The sequence below is a fragment of the Lepisosteus platostomus genome, chromosome 12 (assembly GCF_059453375.1).
Source record: "Lepisosteus platostomus isolate fLepPlt1 chromosome 12, fLepPlt1.hap1, whole genome shotgun sequence".
Lineage (NCBI taxonomy): Eukaryota > Metazoa > Chordata > Actinopteri > Semionotiformes > Lepisosteidae > Lepisosteus > Lepisosteus platostomus.
The window spans coordinates 10,115,113-10,129,029 of record NC_142622.1 but is presented as its reverse complement, the minus strand read 5'-3'; the positions used below and the strand labels follow the sequence as shown (position 1 = coordinate 10,129,029).

The following is a 13,917-nucleotide window of genomic DNA, read 5'->3' as shown; positions in this document are numbered from 1 at the left end:
AAGTCATTAGAAACAGCAGTACTTGCTGTACATTCCCAGGCTCAGAGGATACACAACACCAATCCCTGGGCAGTAGTGAACTCTGCTACATCACAAGGCACTGCGTAGGTTTCAAGGAGGTGATATCACCTTTAGTAACACGCTCCGTGTTAGTGAGCCCTTTTATAGTCTCTACCTCTGATTTTCATTTTTGCCTTCGCAATAATCAGAGCAATTGATAGTCACCAGAATGTGAAAGCCGATTCACAGCATTGATGAGATGGGTGCTCATCTGCCCTGCAGTGGCTTACAGACTCAGAGCAGATACAGTACAACTCCTTAGACATTAGTGAATTGCACTACACCAAAAGCCCAAGATTTCTGTTATAGGCTCCGTGTGTCTGCTGAAGTTCCAACTTTTATTCATAATCAATGATTCGTGCATTTCGAACTTCCTGCAAATTTCATGTTCGAAAAACAAAAACACAAGTAGCATAGGGTATAGTTTATGCTTCACGTGCTTGCCTACAGACTGGCCTTTCCTATGAGTGGGAGCCAGTGAGATCTCCCAGTTGTGTTATGCTGCAAACCACTGGGTGATGATGTACAGGTGTAATGCCTCCTACAAGAGAAACACTCCCAGCCCAAAAAAGTAGCCTTCAATTACCTCTGAGGTGGGGGGACGCTGGGTGACCGAGACCGCGTCCTGCCCATGCTGTCACCCCGGTGAGGTGACCCTGATCTGGAACAGTGGTTGGATGACATCACCTGTTCTGGAACCGATAGTGTGGAGCTTTGGAGATCCCTGCCGTTATGTCTGTATTCTGTGGAAAACATCGCAGGCAAAATGCCATGAGTGGGAGGGACTATGACCTCCCCTCTCCCCATTGTGTAGGGAATGATTAAAACAGAGAGCAAAAGAGGATTTTACCATTGAAGTGCTTTGGCAACACTGTACTGGCAAGCTCTCTGACAGTATTTAGAAAAGACCCAGGGTTTATGTTTGACATATTTCCTCAGAACAGAAGTACTGTATAAGAAATCCACGACAATAAAACCAAATCAGGGAAAACAGATTGCTTTGATCTTCAAAAGCTGGAGGCGTATTCTGATTTTAATTACTGAAAATATAAATATGATTGTTCAAATAAATTCTGCAGGGTTGAATAGGAATTATCAGTGATTTGTTCAAGAAAGAAATACACAGTTTGAACTGCTCAAACTATAAAAGAAATAAATGAGATAAATAAATGGTAAATCAGGGAGAATCCCAGACTGAAGAGTAAAGATCAGAATAGTGAAGGAGGACTGTAACAAAGTTAAGATGTTAGGCATGTTGTACTAGTAATTTTCTTCTGTACACACCCGTGTACTAAATATTTTCCAACACAGGATGTCAAACGCAACTGTAAAAATGAAGAGGCTCGGATTCGGAGGCTCCAGTCTTAAACAAAATGTCAGAATACAGAAATAGCTTCAATGGAGGAAGGGGAAATCTTGGAAGACTTGATTGGATTATGGAACTGAAAAAACAAATATCCTATGGACTGCATTTACAGTAGATACACACGGACCTTTTTAAAATAAAAAAAACAATATTGTGTTTCCTAATGTAATGCAATACTATGAATCGTTTTGAAACAGAAGCTCAGGAAGAGGCTACGTTTCTAATTTCACCCACTTCCACTCTATATATATATACTATATGTAGATAAAGTATGTATCAACTGCTGTTCCTTCCCTTTTCCCACTTCTTTCTCCCTACTTGTACCCATCTTCACCCTTGAGGCATCTCCCTGGTTCATTACTCCTGAGGGAGTACCTTGTCCTCAGGGGCAGGATGCCATTCACTCAGCCAGGAAAGGTCTGCTGAATAAACATTGTCTCCATGTCGCAGTTTACTGAACTGCTGAATAACAGTGTGCAGTCCAATGAACTTGAGAAGTTAATTAGCTTAAAAATCAGGAGTGGCTAACAGGAATAAGGTCAATGTACAGTATGTTTTAATTTACATTCAACAGAGTGTGGATTAGGTTGAAATGCATGAATATTAAGACATCGTTTTTGTTCCTTGTACAATAATTTATCAGACAAATATGATGTATTATATTCAGTTTCTGTATTATGCAATTAAAAGTGACCAAACCCAAAACCACACATTAAAAATAATTTTCTGAAATCAAATACAGTATAGCTCAGTTTCTTTAAATAACCCAGCCTATTATCTTGGTGTTAAAAGAAAGCAAGAGTGTAGCCACATACAAGTTATACTGTACAGTATATACTGTATAGTAACACCTTTCTACCCTTTTCCTTATCATAACAAAATCTAATTATCCATGGAAAATCTATTATACGTGGAAAGTTTTGCTGTGATGAGATTGGTCACCTGTGCTATGTAAGCTGTCTATTTTATTTTATAGTTGTTGGTACAAATAGACAATGATTTATCTATCTTAAAATTACAGTACATCGGTGTCATTATATGCATAATCAGTATCTATTTCTTGCAAAGCTTAACTATCTGAGGGCTGCCAGATTGTAAAATATACCAGTCAGTCAAGATTCTAGGTTACCATATACAGTAATCAGTAGTACTAGTCATATGCACAACCATACAGTATGTTAGACAGAAAACACTCATACTGTATATGGTACATTTGCAATTATAACTGTTATGTTATTACGTTATTGTCATTCAAAATTACAGTACATCCATCCCTCCATTTTCTAAAACTTGTCATCCAAAAAAAGTCCCTACGGGACACCAGTTGGTCACAGGACACACACAGACACACCAGGGCGAGTCTTCCCAGAAGCCAATTAACCTACCGGTATGCCTTCGGACTGTGGGAGAAAACTGGAGCACCCAGAGGACACCCACGCGAACAGGGGGAGAACATATAAACTCCACGTAGACAGCACCCCAGGCACTGAACCCAGTGCTGCAGCAAAGCCATGTTGCCCCCATTGAAATCATTTCAACAAATATTATTTATAAAAACAATTCTACAATAGGAATAGTAGGGGTTTTGTCATTTGAACAGGGATACCTTAACTGAAGTAAATGTACAGTACGTATAAACTGCAGATGCAGGTATGACATACATCAGCACCGTTGTGATTTTGCTCATAATAAATATAAGATTTGATCATTTTCTAAATGATTTTTTATGCTACATTTTTCTGATACTACCGTATCACTTTACCTGATATAACTCCAATTCCGTCGTCACAGTCATAATCTGATATTTCACTGTCACTAATCCTCTGGGATCCTGAGACAGAATGGAGAGAAGAAAAAAGGGTTGTTTAGTGTCATCTAAGCAGGAGGGAGGACTGGATGTAGCTGTTTTTTTCTCTTTAGTAAAGCGTTATTACAGATCTATGAGTGTGATCTCTTGTGAGGTCAGTAATGGTCAATTAATTCTACGTGGGCTACCATTTTACAGCAAATTAAAAAATACATACAGTATATGCAGCCAAAACAAAAGCCAAAGAAAAACACAGTGGGACACTCCACTCTGTACAGACTATTAGTAGATACACACTTTTTGGAACAACAGGGGGGGTCCATGAAGCTGGTAAGATATAAATGTAACATCACCAACATACAGTCAAACAAATCAAGAAGGCAAAAATGCCTATTCTGGCTACAAGATGGCTGATTTTCAAAGAGGGGTGCTTTTTATTTGATATTACTAATCATAAGTGATATTATAAAGCGGGATTTGAGAAGGGCATGAGTCATCCTAGCAAAAAACTTTAGAATGTATTTCTTCATGGGTATCTTAATTTTTAGCTTTAAGTGTAGCAGTCCTAAATTTGAGAAAAATCAGGAAACATCTTAAAATAATAACCATTTAAACCATTTCAGCAAACACTTCTAAATGATGTTACTTTATTGTTAGAAAGTTAATGTGAATGAAGGTGAATTCAACTAAAGGTTTCTTTTTTTAAGAATGGATAAAATGGAGTGTCAACACCAAATATAAGTAAGACTGGTCCAGATATAATTTAAAATGTCCACAGAGACATTTTTTATTAGTATTTCAGTTAGATGCTCATTATTGAATGTTTTTTTTAAAGGTGTATCTCATCTTACTAGTACATTATTAGTACATTGCTTACTTTTTAAGATTACTTACTTTTCTTTTTAAGAACATAAACCAACAAATGTAAACCAAGGAAATGTAAACAAAATTTCAAATGTGAAAACAGACTTTGGGCAAATCTTCCTTATATAGCCCCTAAGTTAAAAATGTAAGAGGACGTATCAGTATCAGAAAAGAGGACAAGACTACATCTAATTAAGACACTGTTATTAAGCACTGCCTTATAATACAGAGCCCTTCCTTTCTATCTTGCATGAGTGGTTTATGCTGCTGTTTCTACAAGTCTATCATAAATCTGATTCCAATAAAACCATAACTTAGTATTTTACACTGCTATAGATCACAATAAAATCTGAACAATTCTAATTCTGCATGTCTCTGTTAAAACTTCAGCCACCACCCTGAGCAAGACTTTAAATGACTGCTGAACATTGTTTCAAAATCTTAATATAGCTCAAACACTCTCATAAATATCGCTGCATAACCCCTTTTCAGTACATTCATACTTTGATACTTTTATGCATGGATTTTGAAAGGTACTGTACATCAATCATTTAATTTCTCTCTCAAGTCAGAGACAGCAAAACAATTCTCTACTACAGTACATCTTACATCCCTCCTACAACACTGCTGCTGTTTATGACTACTTTTTTGGTTCATTAACCATAGCTATACCACACACGTCGGAGATCTGTCTCAGGAAACGGAATACAGAAATAGATTTTTTGTCCTAGATGCAACCCTCACTTACAAAAATAGAAAATAACAAAACATGGGGATTTATAAAGACATACTGTAGCAAATAATGCCCTAGCAAAAGATGACAAGAAATCCATTACAGAATGATAGACTTTGATAATAAATATACAAATAGTAGGGGTCAGTTTTACCCACATCATTTACACTTTATTATTGATCTGTTATTAAAATGTCTAATATTTCTACATAAAATAAACTCTACTGTACATGAGGTATATTAAGTGCTGTTTTGGTACCGAATTTCAGATTTAAATGATCAGACAGATATCATGGTGTACTGTACGTCTCGAATGGTCATGGGAGATTCCTGAAGTTACTGTATGGCAGAGCTCTTGGTCAGATTGAAATCAAATGATGTTTCCAGGCAGCACAAATCCTTTCAATTGTACTTTAATGAGTCTCTCAAATACTAATCAAGCCACAGTAGTCTTTAATTGTTAAAAGGCAATATTACGAGCCTTATCTTCACGTTTTATAAAACAATGAAAATATTTGGCCAAGGCACTGGGGTAAAACCCTTACTCTTTTCGAGAAACATTACCACTAAGAGTTCGGTTTTATGTCAAAAGAATGGCACCTTTTTTACAGTATAGTATCCCCATCACTATTCTGGGGCAATGGGTCCCACACAGACTGCAGGGCAAACGCGTCTATTGGTCCCACTAACACCATGCATAAAGAGCAAGCAGTACAGCAAGTTCCTGCTGTAGATGAATAGCATAGGGTATATGTAATGCTTCACTACTTGCTCTTAATGCATGCAACAGACTTTCCTTACCAAGAACAAATATTATGGAGCAGTATGATTCAGGCTATCTGAAAAGTTGAAGAAATGAATCTAGCATCAAATCAAATCTCTTTTGCTATTAATGCACAGTTAAATATGGAAAAACACAGTGATTTTTCAGGGCCGCAGGGTAAATGTGATGAAATGTGAACAGTACCAATACTTATGCCTGTGTCTTTGGGACAAACTATGTCAAAGGCTTGGCTAGGGCAAGTTCTGAAATTCTTCATAGGATTTAAGTATTAGAGTTAATTCTTCCAAGACATCTTGGAGATTACCAGGAAGACAACATGATACTTTACCATTCTAAAATGGGACACAATGCTGTGCACTGATGTATTTAGCACACAGTCCCTGTGCTGGAGCAGGGTTTTCATTGCTGCCATTGTTGGTCTTTTCCAAATAGTTTGATCATAGTTTAACAAAGATGGACAGTGAGTATGGTTGTAGAACCTTTCTGGGCTCTTTGATATGTTCCAGAGCCACTTCAGAAAGTCATCATAAAATAGCGCAGAAAACTTCAAAGTTTAATATTTTTATCTATCGTCCTTAAAACACACAGCAAAACAAATGTTCTAGATGTTTACTTGAAATTAAAAAAAAATAAATGAAAGTAGAATTATTATAATTCTAAAAGCCACCCAGAAGCTATTAAGGTCTCAGACACTGACAATCACAAAGTGTCAGTGTAAGACTAGTTTGTCCTCTGAATGCAACAGAGGGGGAAGCAGAGAAGCAGTTGAGGGTAAGAGGGTAAGATGGGTTAGCTAATGGGGGGAACCACACTTTTTTAGAGCTCAGCATTGGGACAGAAGCAGGGGGGAAACTCAGTCAGTCTTTCAAGTCATTTCAGGCATGCATATTGTTTTACCTGAATTGTAATACGGGCCTTTATCTGGAAAAGTATCAGGATGAAGTGAAGAAAAAAAAACAGACAAAAACCATAAAGAACATGGGCATTCAAGGAACATCAAGTCAGTATCATGGCACAGGTGATACAAATTGTTTTCAATCATTTCATTTGTATCCCTAGTTTTTACAAACGCAACCCTTGGGATGAAAGACAAGCGTGGACTTCACGTATGTTTTCCACCCCCAAAAGCCTGCAATAGGCTGTGCAGATCGGGCTCATGCTTAGGTGCAACATTGTGTCATTTTCCCCTAAATAAATATTGACATGCAAGGTGTTTCAATTGGTTTTATGTTTCCACTCCTGTGAATGGAATGTGAAGTTATAAAGGTAATGTTCCGAAGAATCACTAAAATGCTCAAATCTTCAAAGAAATTATTAAACTCTGTATAATATGCTTGATGATAATGCCTGTGCACTTTTCTTACCGAAAACTGATACAACCAGCATAACCTTTGAGACTTTTTACTTTACACTTTTCCAAGAAATATGCTGAGGCACTCATGGTTTTCTCATCCTTACTTAGGAAGTTGACATATTTGGTTCACTTATTTTTCATCTTCAAGTTGTCCTGGGGGAACCTTTTAAAACTATTCAGCAAAAATGTCAGTATTAAACTTTAAGTATATTAAAACACTATTCCTCAAGTGCAAATTGCCGTGCAGTATTCATTTGTAACTATAATTCTGAAAATATATTTTTTTTTTACAATTTCTGTGGAACTTCACCCCTTACAACTCATATAGCAGGTCTCCTTTCAGAGGTAATTTGAATTTACCTTCTTAACTTCAAATTGTCATGCACAGATACAATCATGTGCCAAAGCCATTGGACATCCTTATGTGCATGTTCTTATAAACCTCTAAAACCACATCACAAAGTACACACATTTTGTGTGTATACTGCAGATTAACAAAAGGCATGCAAAAGGCAAGTTGCTTAATTTCACTTATAGAAAACCCAAATGTAACCTACTCTGCAATCTCCGAGTCGGGCTCTCACTGTGTAGCTTTCTCCGTGGCAGGTATGGCGAAGGGAGAGGAAGTGGCAGAGAGGAGACATCATGTGTCTGTAGTTTGTACCAGTGAGGCTCGTCATCCAGGAGCGCAGTCTCTAGTTCTATTAGGATCTACAAAACAACCATGACAATCATGAGCCATACTGCTATTCATATTGTATTCCTTGAACTACAGTAGTGCCCACGATAATGGGTCAAAATGATGAAAGTGAGAAGGACACCATACTGTACATATAATGCATCTATCACATCTTCTATTGAGTGTGTCCCCCCAAACCATTGGGCAGAGGATGGGCAGATTTACCTAAATCCAAATGACCTCTCCATTAGATATCTATTAATCATTGTCTAATGAATCTTAACCTTAGTTAATTAATAATGATCTACTATAATCACAAGGGCAATAAGAAGATTAAGAAGATTTAATTTAAATGTGTCTGTATAGTAAGGAAAACTATGCTTTCCAAAATAAAATGTTGTTATACTTATTAAGGGTGAGAAAACATAACCTCATTTAACAATTCTAAAACTCATTAAGTGTTTTTTGACTGTATAGGAATGCAATTATCATGCTAGTCTACCACCTACTGTAGGGCTGCAGGAATATTGTCATAGAGTACTTTAGAACACTTTTGAAAATGATTTTTTTTGGGGGGAAAAAAAAATAGCTGAAAAATAATTTGTGATTGTTTGCACTGTGCTACCACCCACAACTATATAAGCAATTAGCCAGAAGAGATACTTGATACACAAAGGGAAATAATAAAATACAGTATATAGTATGGATGGTTTTAAAACTGAGTAACTCAATTTCAGTATACTGCATTACTACAAGCTACAAGTAATGTACTATGTGGAGCGTTTTTCGTTTTTGACTGTGTTGGAATAACATATTGAAATGTTTTGTTGAGCAGTACATTCTTTAAAAGTTCAACGCTGGAGCTTGGAATGTGGGAAAGATGGAATGCTCAGTTTTTTACTGGACACCTGCCAAGCGGAACAAGGCACTCAGCCAATGAATGTCCATACGCAAGCTAATGAACATATTGAAACAACTGTCTCCATCTCACCTTTACCACTTCTGGGCTTGTGAGAGAAGTTTAAGTTAATTTCAATGAACTGTGAAGAGCTACGGAATGTTCTCCAGCTGGAGCAATGGAAATTGCTCCTTAGTAGTCAATAACATCAATATTTGCAGATGTGGATCAATGTTACAGATTCTGTTGCAGAGGAAATTTTTACACTGAATGGGTATACTGCACACATGCAATGAGAAAGATTAAATATGTGGAAAATCATAACACACTTTGAACTATTCTCACAGCAAAGCCTGATTTTTTTCTTAGGTTTCACAGGTGTTATCCAGCCCTCGAAATTCTTAAATTTCTGTTAACACTTTTTTAGAAACCCTTTCATCTGCTGAGCTCACACCTACTTTTCGAACTCTGTCCTACATTTTTCTTTTTCTCACCCCCCTGCTCTTGCCCGCTGGCCTCCCGAAGGACGCAAAGACTGTCAATGAGGTCCTTGTTTAGTCCAAACTCTACTATAATCCTTTCTCAACGTGTAAAAACATCACCATGATCCTAGCTGGTTAGCCTGACCTCTATTGCATTCTTTATCTCCCAGAACATCTTTTCTGCTCTTGTTTTCCATGTCAAAAATAATAATAATTGAATAATAATCTGGAAATGCTACCAATGTCCATACCTCTCCCAAAAATTCACTTTCTTCTTCTCTTACGCGTGCCTGGTCCCAGAGTGTGATCTCCAACATCCGTTCACGAAACTCCCGCCGATGCACAGGGGAATACATAAATGTCTGGTTCCACTTGGGCTCTAAGGATTTCTTTACTGTTTTTGTTCTTCTCTTACTTTTGTCACTGGAGGAACAATGATTCAAACTGTTTTTATTTTACCATCATGCTAGAAACCCACAAGTACGCCAGCACTCCAGACCTAGTAGACGGTAGCAAAATAAGTCAAAGCATTTTAAACAATAGATCACTGGCTCCCTCTCACATCTCATCATTTTCGAAATGCTGGTGACCAATAAAGTCTGGTCTTTACTTTGGCATTTAAAAGCTCCACCTTCTCCCAAATAAATACAGTTTTGGAGGTGCAGGACGCTTCTCTACAAGACATATCATGACTTTAAGACAAGCAGCATTTCAAATTAAACAACCTAGAAAAGATCAAAATGACACCCCCCCCCCCCCACCCTAAAAAAAAAAGTAAATAAGGAATAACATCTTCAATTAAATAGAAATGTAAAAGAATAATGAAAAGTTGCATTTATTGCATAGAAATTACAGACTACGAAAAATATACGCCACAACTAAATTAACAAAACCTCTAAATCATGATACTACATCATGCATGATACAATACTAGCTGTCACTGCTTCTCGTCTTACCTTCTGTCAGGCAAGAAGTAAATTTTAACATAAGGGTTCCTTGGCCTCCCATCTTCCCTTGGAGGCAAGTCTTTTGCTCCCAGAATTGTAACAATTAGCTGATGGCCCACCTTGTCATACCAGACTTTTATCTGTAGAAAAAGACATGAGTTTTATACCATCACTGCACTGGTCATGAAGGCTCACATGCTCAGCGACGAAACGTTAGAGATTAGCATTCTACAGCAACATTAAGATAGTTTAAAAGAGTGCAGGGACTTTTCAAATTATGATTCTGCGCGAATTGTTAAAGGTATCTTTTCATTATTTGACATTGACCAGCCTTAATCAAATATATCATTTTTTTTACGTTTTAGACCTAATACCATGCGGCGTTGCTCTGATTTACATGTAAATTTAGTTTGTCCTATGTATGCATGTACAGCATGTATTTTATTGTAGATGTATTTGGTTAGTACTGCTGTACAACATACAGTACAATCAGTCCTTTTATCGCAAGCATCATCTGATTCAAAGGCTTTTTAGACAAATTGATTACATTCATTTTCACTATCCCCAACCTTTTTCCTACCACGTGACACATTTCTCAACAGCTTCTGAGAATTAACTTTACTCTGGTGACACCCCAGTGTCCTTTGCACAGTGTCTTCAGATCATGTCAGCTAATTGGCCAAATTGTAATAATGATGAAATGAGCTGCAGAAAAAAGAGACGGCGTGCCTGGTACTTTGGCCTTAACTCGCCTGGCTGAGGACATGACGGCGCTGGGCAAAGCTCAGAGCCGCCACTCCTTACCCTCCCTCTCCCCCCCTCCCCAGTTTGGAGGTATGAGCCAGGGAGAACTGCTGCAATGGTGATGCTGGGGCGGAGGGAGACGGGCTCGAGAGGATGCAGGGCAGCATGGTGTTCAGCCATTGAGCTTTTATGCGCAGAAGCAGAAGTGCGGTATTAGAATTTGATCTCCACTTGGACTTCTGTTCCATGACACCATCAGTTAATGAAAACCTGCGGAGATGCCGAGTCCAGAAGAACCGGAGCTCAGTCTAGGTGGTTACTGTCTGGTCCCACTAAAGACCTTTTAATGCAAGGTTACTACTCCCAGGTGACATTCACTCCCTGTCTTGAGAATAAGCAACAGTTCAAGTCAGGTTGCCGATCTGAAAAAGCAAGTTCCCTCCTGGCAACACCCCTGAATAAGAGATCTGACTGCGGCATTTGGCCATATGTTATTTTATGGCAGAGCCTGTTAAAAACTCTCTCAGTCCGAAGACTCCAACATCTCAACGGAATGATTTTCAAAGCTTAAAGCTCTAGTACAAAATTAAAAAATAAATAAATAAAAATCCTGAATTATTATGCTTGATTAAGAAGCAAAAATAGTAATGAAACACACAAAAAGAAAAATAAACAAATATAAGAATTACATTGTTTCAGGAAAAAGTAATGCAAATTTTCACTCAAGAAAACCAAGCTCTGAAAGTCAGAAATGCAGGTGTGCATGGAAAGAAAAGTCAATTTTCTATTAAATAAGCACAACCTTTGAAAATATAAAATATTACAACTTAAAGCACTTTGCTTCTCACTCATGCTGTTGCAATAACTGTTATAGACAATTAGCAGTAATCTCAGAGAAGTATGGGCAAAAGCTGTATCACACTTGCCATGTGATACTGAAGTCTGGTATTTGACTGAGTTTAGAAAGTTTCATTAATAGATTTCTACCATGTCAAAAAAAAAACTTCAAAGGTCTTGCCCATACTTGCATAAAACTCACTGGATAAGTTCAAGTCTAGACACTAAACCAGCATACTGATCACTCTAAACCATCTAATTCTCAAAGCATGCAGCAAAGCAAAACAAAGCATTCGATACATACTAGAACAAACTGGAGACCTTTCACGTTAAGACATTAAGGGGAATACAAACTTCAAACAAATTGTACCATTATCCTTCTATTTAAGCACAGAAAACATTGAATATAATATGAGAGGATTAAGAGAACTATCAAGTCTTAGAATCAAACATCTGTCTTTAAAAGGATGTGGCATTACAGTAAGAAAGGAACAAGGAAGAGGATCTTGCTCCGAACACATCCCCAAAATGCCTTTGGGGATGATTATCTGCATGCCTTCGGCTTAATAAACCTGTCTCATCCAGCAAGGGGGATTGTTCAGGTGACAATGGCAAACAGTAAGAGCAATACTTCCTGAAAAGGTGGAATTGGAGCTGGCAAACACTATAGAAGTAATCAAACTCCGCACCATCTGAAACCCGAACCTGGACTTGGAATCTGGAAGATGCAGTTGCACCCCAGGCTGAAGCCAGAGAGGCTGAGAATCACATGGGAGCAAGAGCACGAGTGACCACACTGACAGAGGTGAGAGGATTTGCAATCTGGCTTTGCACATTTTGGGGTTTCCTGTGGTAACCCAGTAAACCACTTGGCCGCCTGGCTCACAGGCACTCACAGGAAAGAGGAGTCAGAGATCTGAAGAAACTAGGCTTTTGTTTAGGTTTGTTTGAATGTGTTCTTCACGTTCTACATGTACATTGAAAGAGGTGTTTTTGCATCACGTGGCTGACTTGGAGGTTTTGCTTCCTTTTTAAAAAGCCACCCCACGCAGTGTCACATACTGTATGGTGGAGAATGCGGGCAATAGGTTAGGTGGTGTTAGGAGCCATACACACCAAGGCAGCAAGATGTGCACAGCAGGTGGAAAATCTTCAAGTGGTTTTATGGCATCAATAAATGATGGGGCATGGAGACTAGGAGTCTCAGAGATAAATACTAATGAATCTTAGGCAGGTCTCAATTTTCCTTTAGGTTATCTATACACCCACTTTCCTTTTCAATCAATATTCTATTATTTTCATTAATTCTACATTTGAAACATTCTCATTAAATATATTAAACATTTTCAGTTATTTGTTGGTCTATATTATAATAAAAACCGCCTGTAAACATACTAACAATCCTATCAATCAGTGCCATGCTTTCTATGTATTTTTTTTGCTTCTGAAAGAAAGTAAAGAAAGTAAAGAAAGTAAAGTTTCTCGTAAAGAAAACAAACGTTAAGAAAATACAGCCAAAATATAGTAAGATAGAAAATAAGAAATGGGTACCCTGCATTGGCATATGAATGTTCATTTGAAAAATATACTGCACCAACAAATATCTTGGGTCGGGTCTTTCATAAACATGAACAATTCCCACACTGCTGTGTAAGTAGTCTTAATTTCCATTTCCTACTATTAATCAACACTAATATGACAGACACAGGAGTACTACTTCAGTCTTCATTCACACAAAGACAGAAAACACAGAGAGAATAAAAGGATTCTCCAGACACTTCACAAAAGTTGGACACCAACGTCTTCTTATTCAGTACACTGATTGAGAGGTAGTACAGCAAACCATCTTGACTTAAACTGTACATCCTCTCTGATCATACGGTACAATTTGTTTATTTGTCCTAATAAACCCATTTCTATATTTTATTGGAAAATGCAATGTTCTTTTATAACGGGACAGTAAACTTTGCACGCCTTTTCACTGTAACATGAAACATTTTCCTCTGCTCTAAGCAAGGTAAACTGTTTTAAAATCATTAGAGATGATTAAGCACTGCAATCTATCCTTTAAAAGTCTTGCATTATCTTTTTGCAAATTCATTTAGAATAATGAATGTATACATTGAATATCTTATTTGTGAATACTGTTTCTCAGTCCAGATTTTTCTATCAGTGGTTTTCACGGGAGCTAAGAGCTCTCGTCAATATCACTCATTACGAATACTTAATCCATTAAGCCTCTGTAAGTATTGTCCACTGCAAGATAAAATCTAATCTCACACAACTTATAGAGATCAGCTCTTTGCTTTCCAGAAAATAAGTCTATCAATGTGTTACTTGAGGATACCTTGGTAAGCCAGAG

The 13,917-nt window shown here is 37.6% G+C and overlaps 1 protein-coding gene across 42 annotated transcripts in view; it reads right to left on the bottom strand.

Annotated features, from left to right (window-relative positions):
- rims2a (regulating synaptic membrane exocytosis 2a) overlaps positions 1-13,917 on the bottom strand; it is a 267,753-nt gene that overhangs the window by 104,961 nt on the left and 148,875 nt on the right. For 33 of the 42 annotated variants that reach the window (XM_088600907.1, XM_088600866.1, XM_088600868.1 and 30 more), the window contains 6 exons: positions 9,984-10,114; positions 9,279-9,471; positions 7,526-7,679; positions 6,512-6,535; positions 3,189-3,257; positions 647-803 (listed from right to left, as the gene is read on the bottom strand). In XM_088600907.1, coding sequence (XP_088457033.1) covers positions 647-803; positions 3,189-3,257; positions 6,512-6,535; positions 7,526-7,679; positions 9,279-9,471; positions 9,984-10,114 — 728 coding nt within the window. The remainder of the gene's footprint in view (positions 1-646; positions 804-3,188; positions 3,258-6,511; positions 6,536-7,525; positions 7,680-9,278; positions 9,472-9,983; positions 10,115-13,917) is intronic. The other 9 variants (XM_088600873.1, XM_088600887.1, XM_088600878.1 and 6 more) reach the window with 3 other exon arrangements.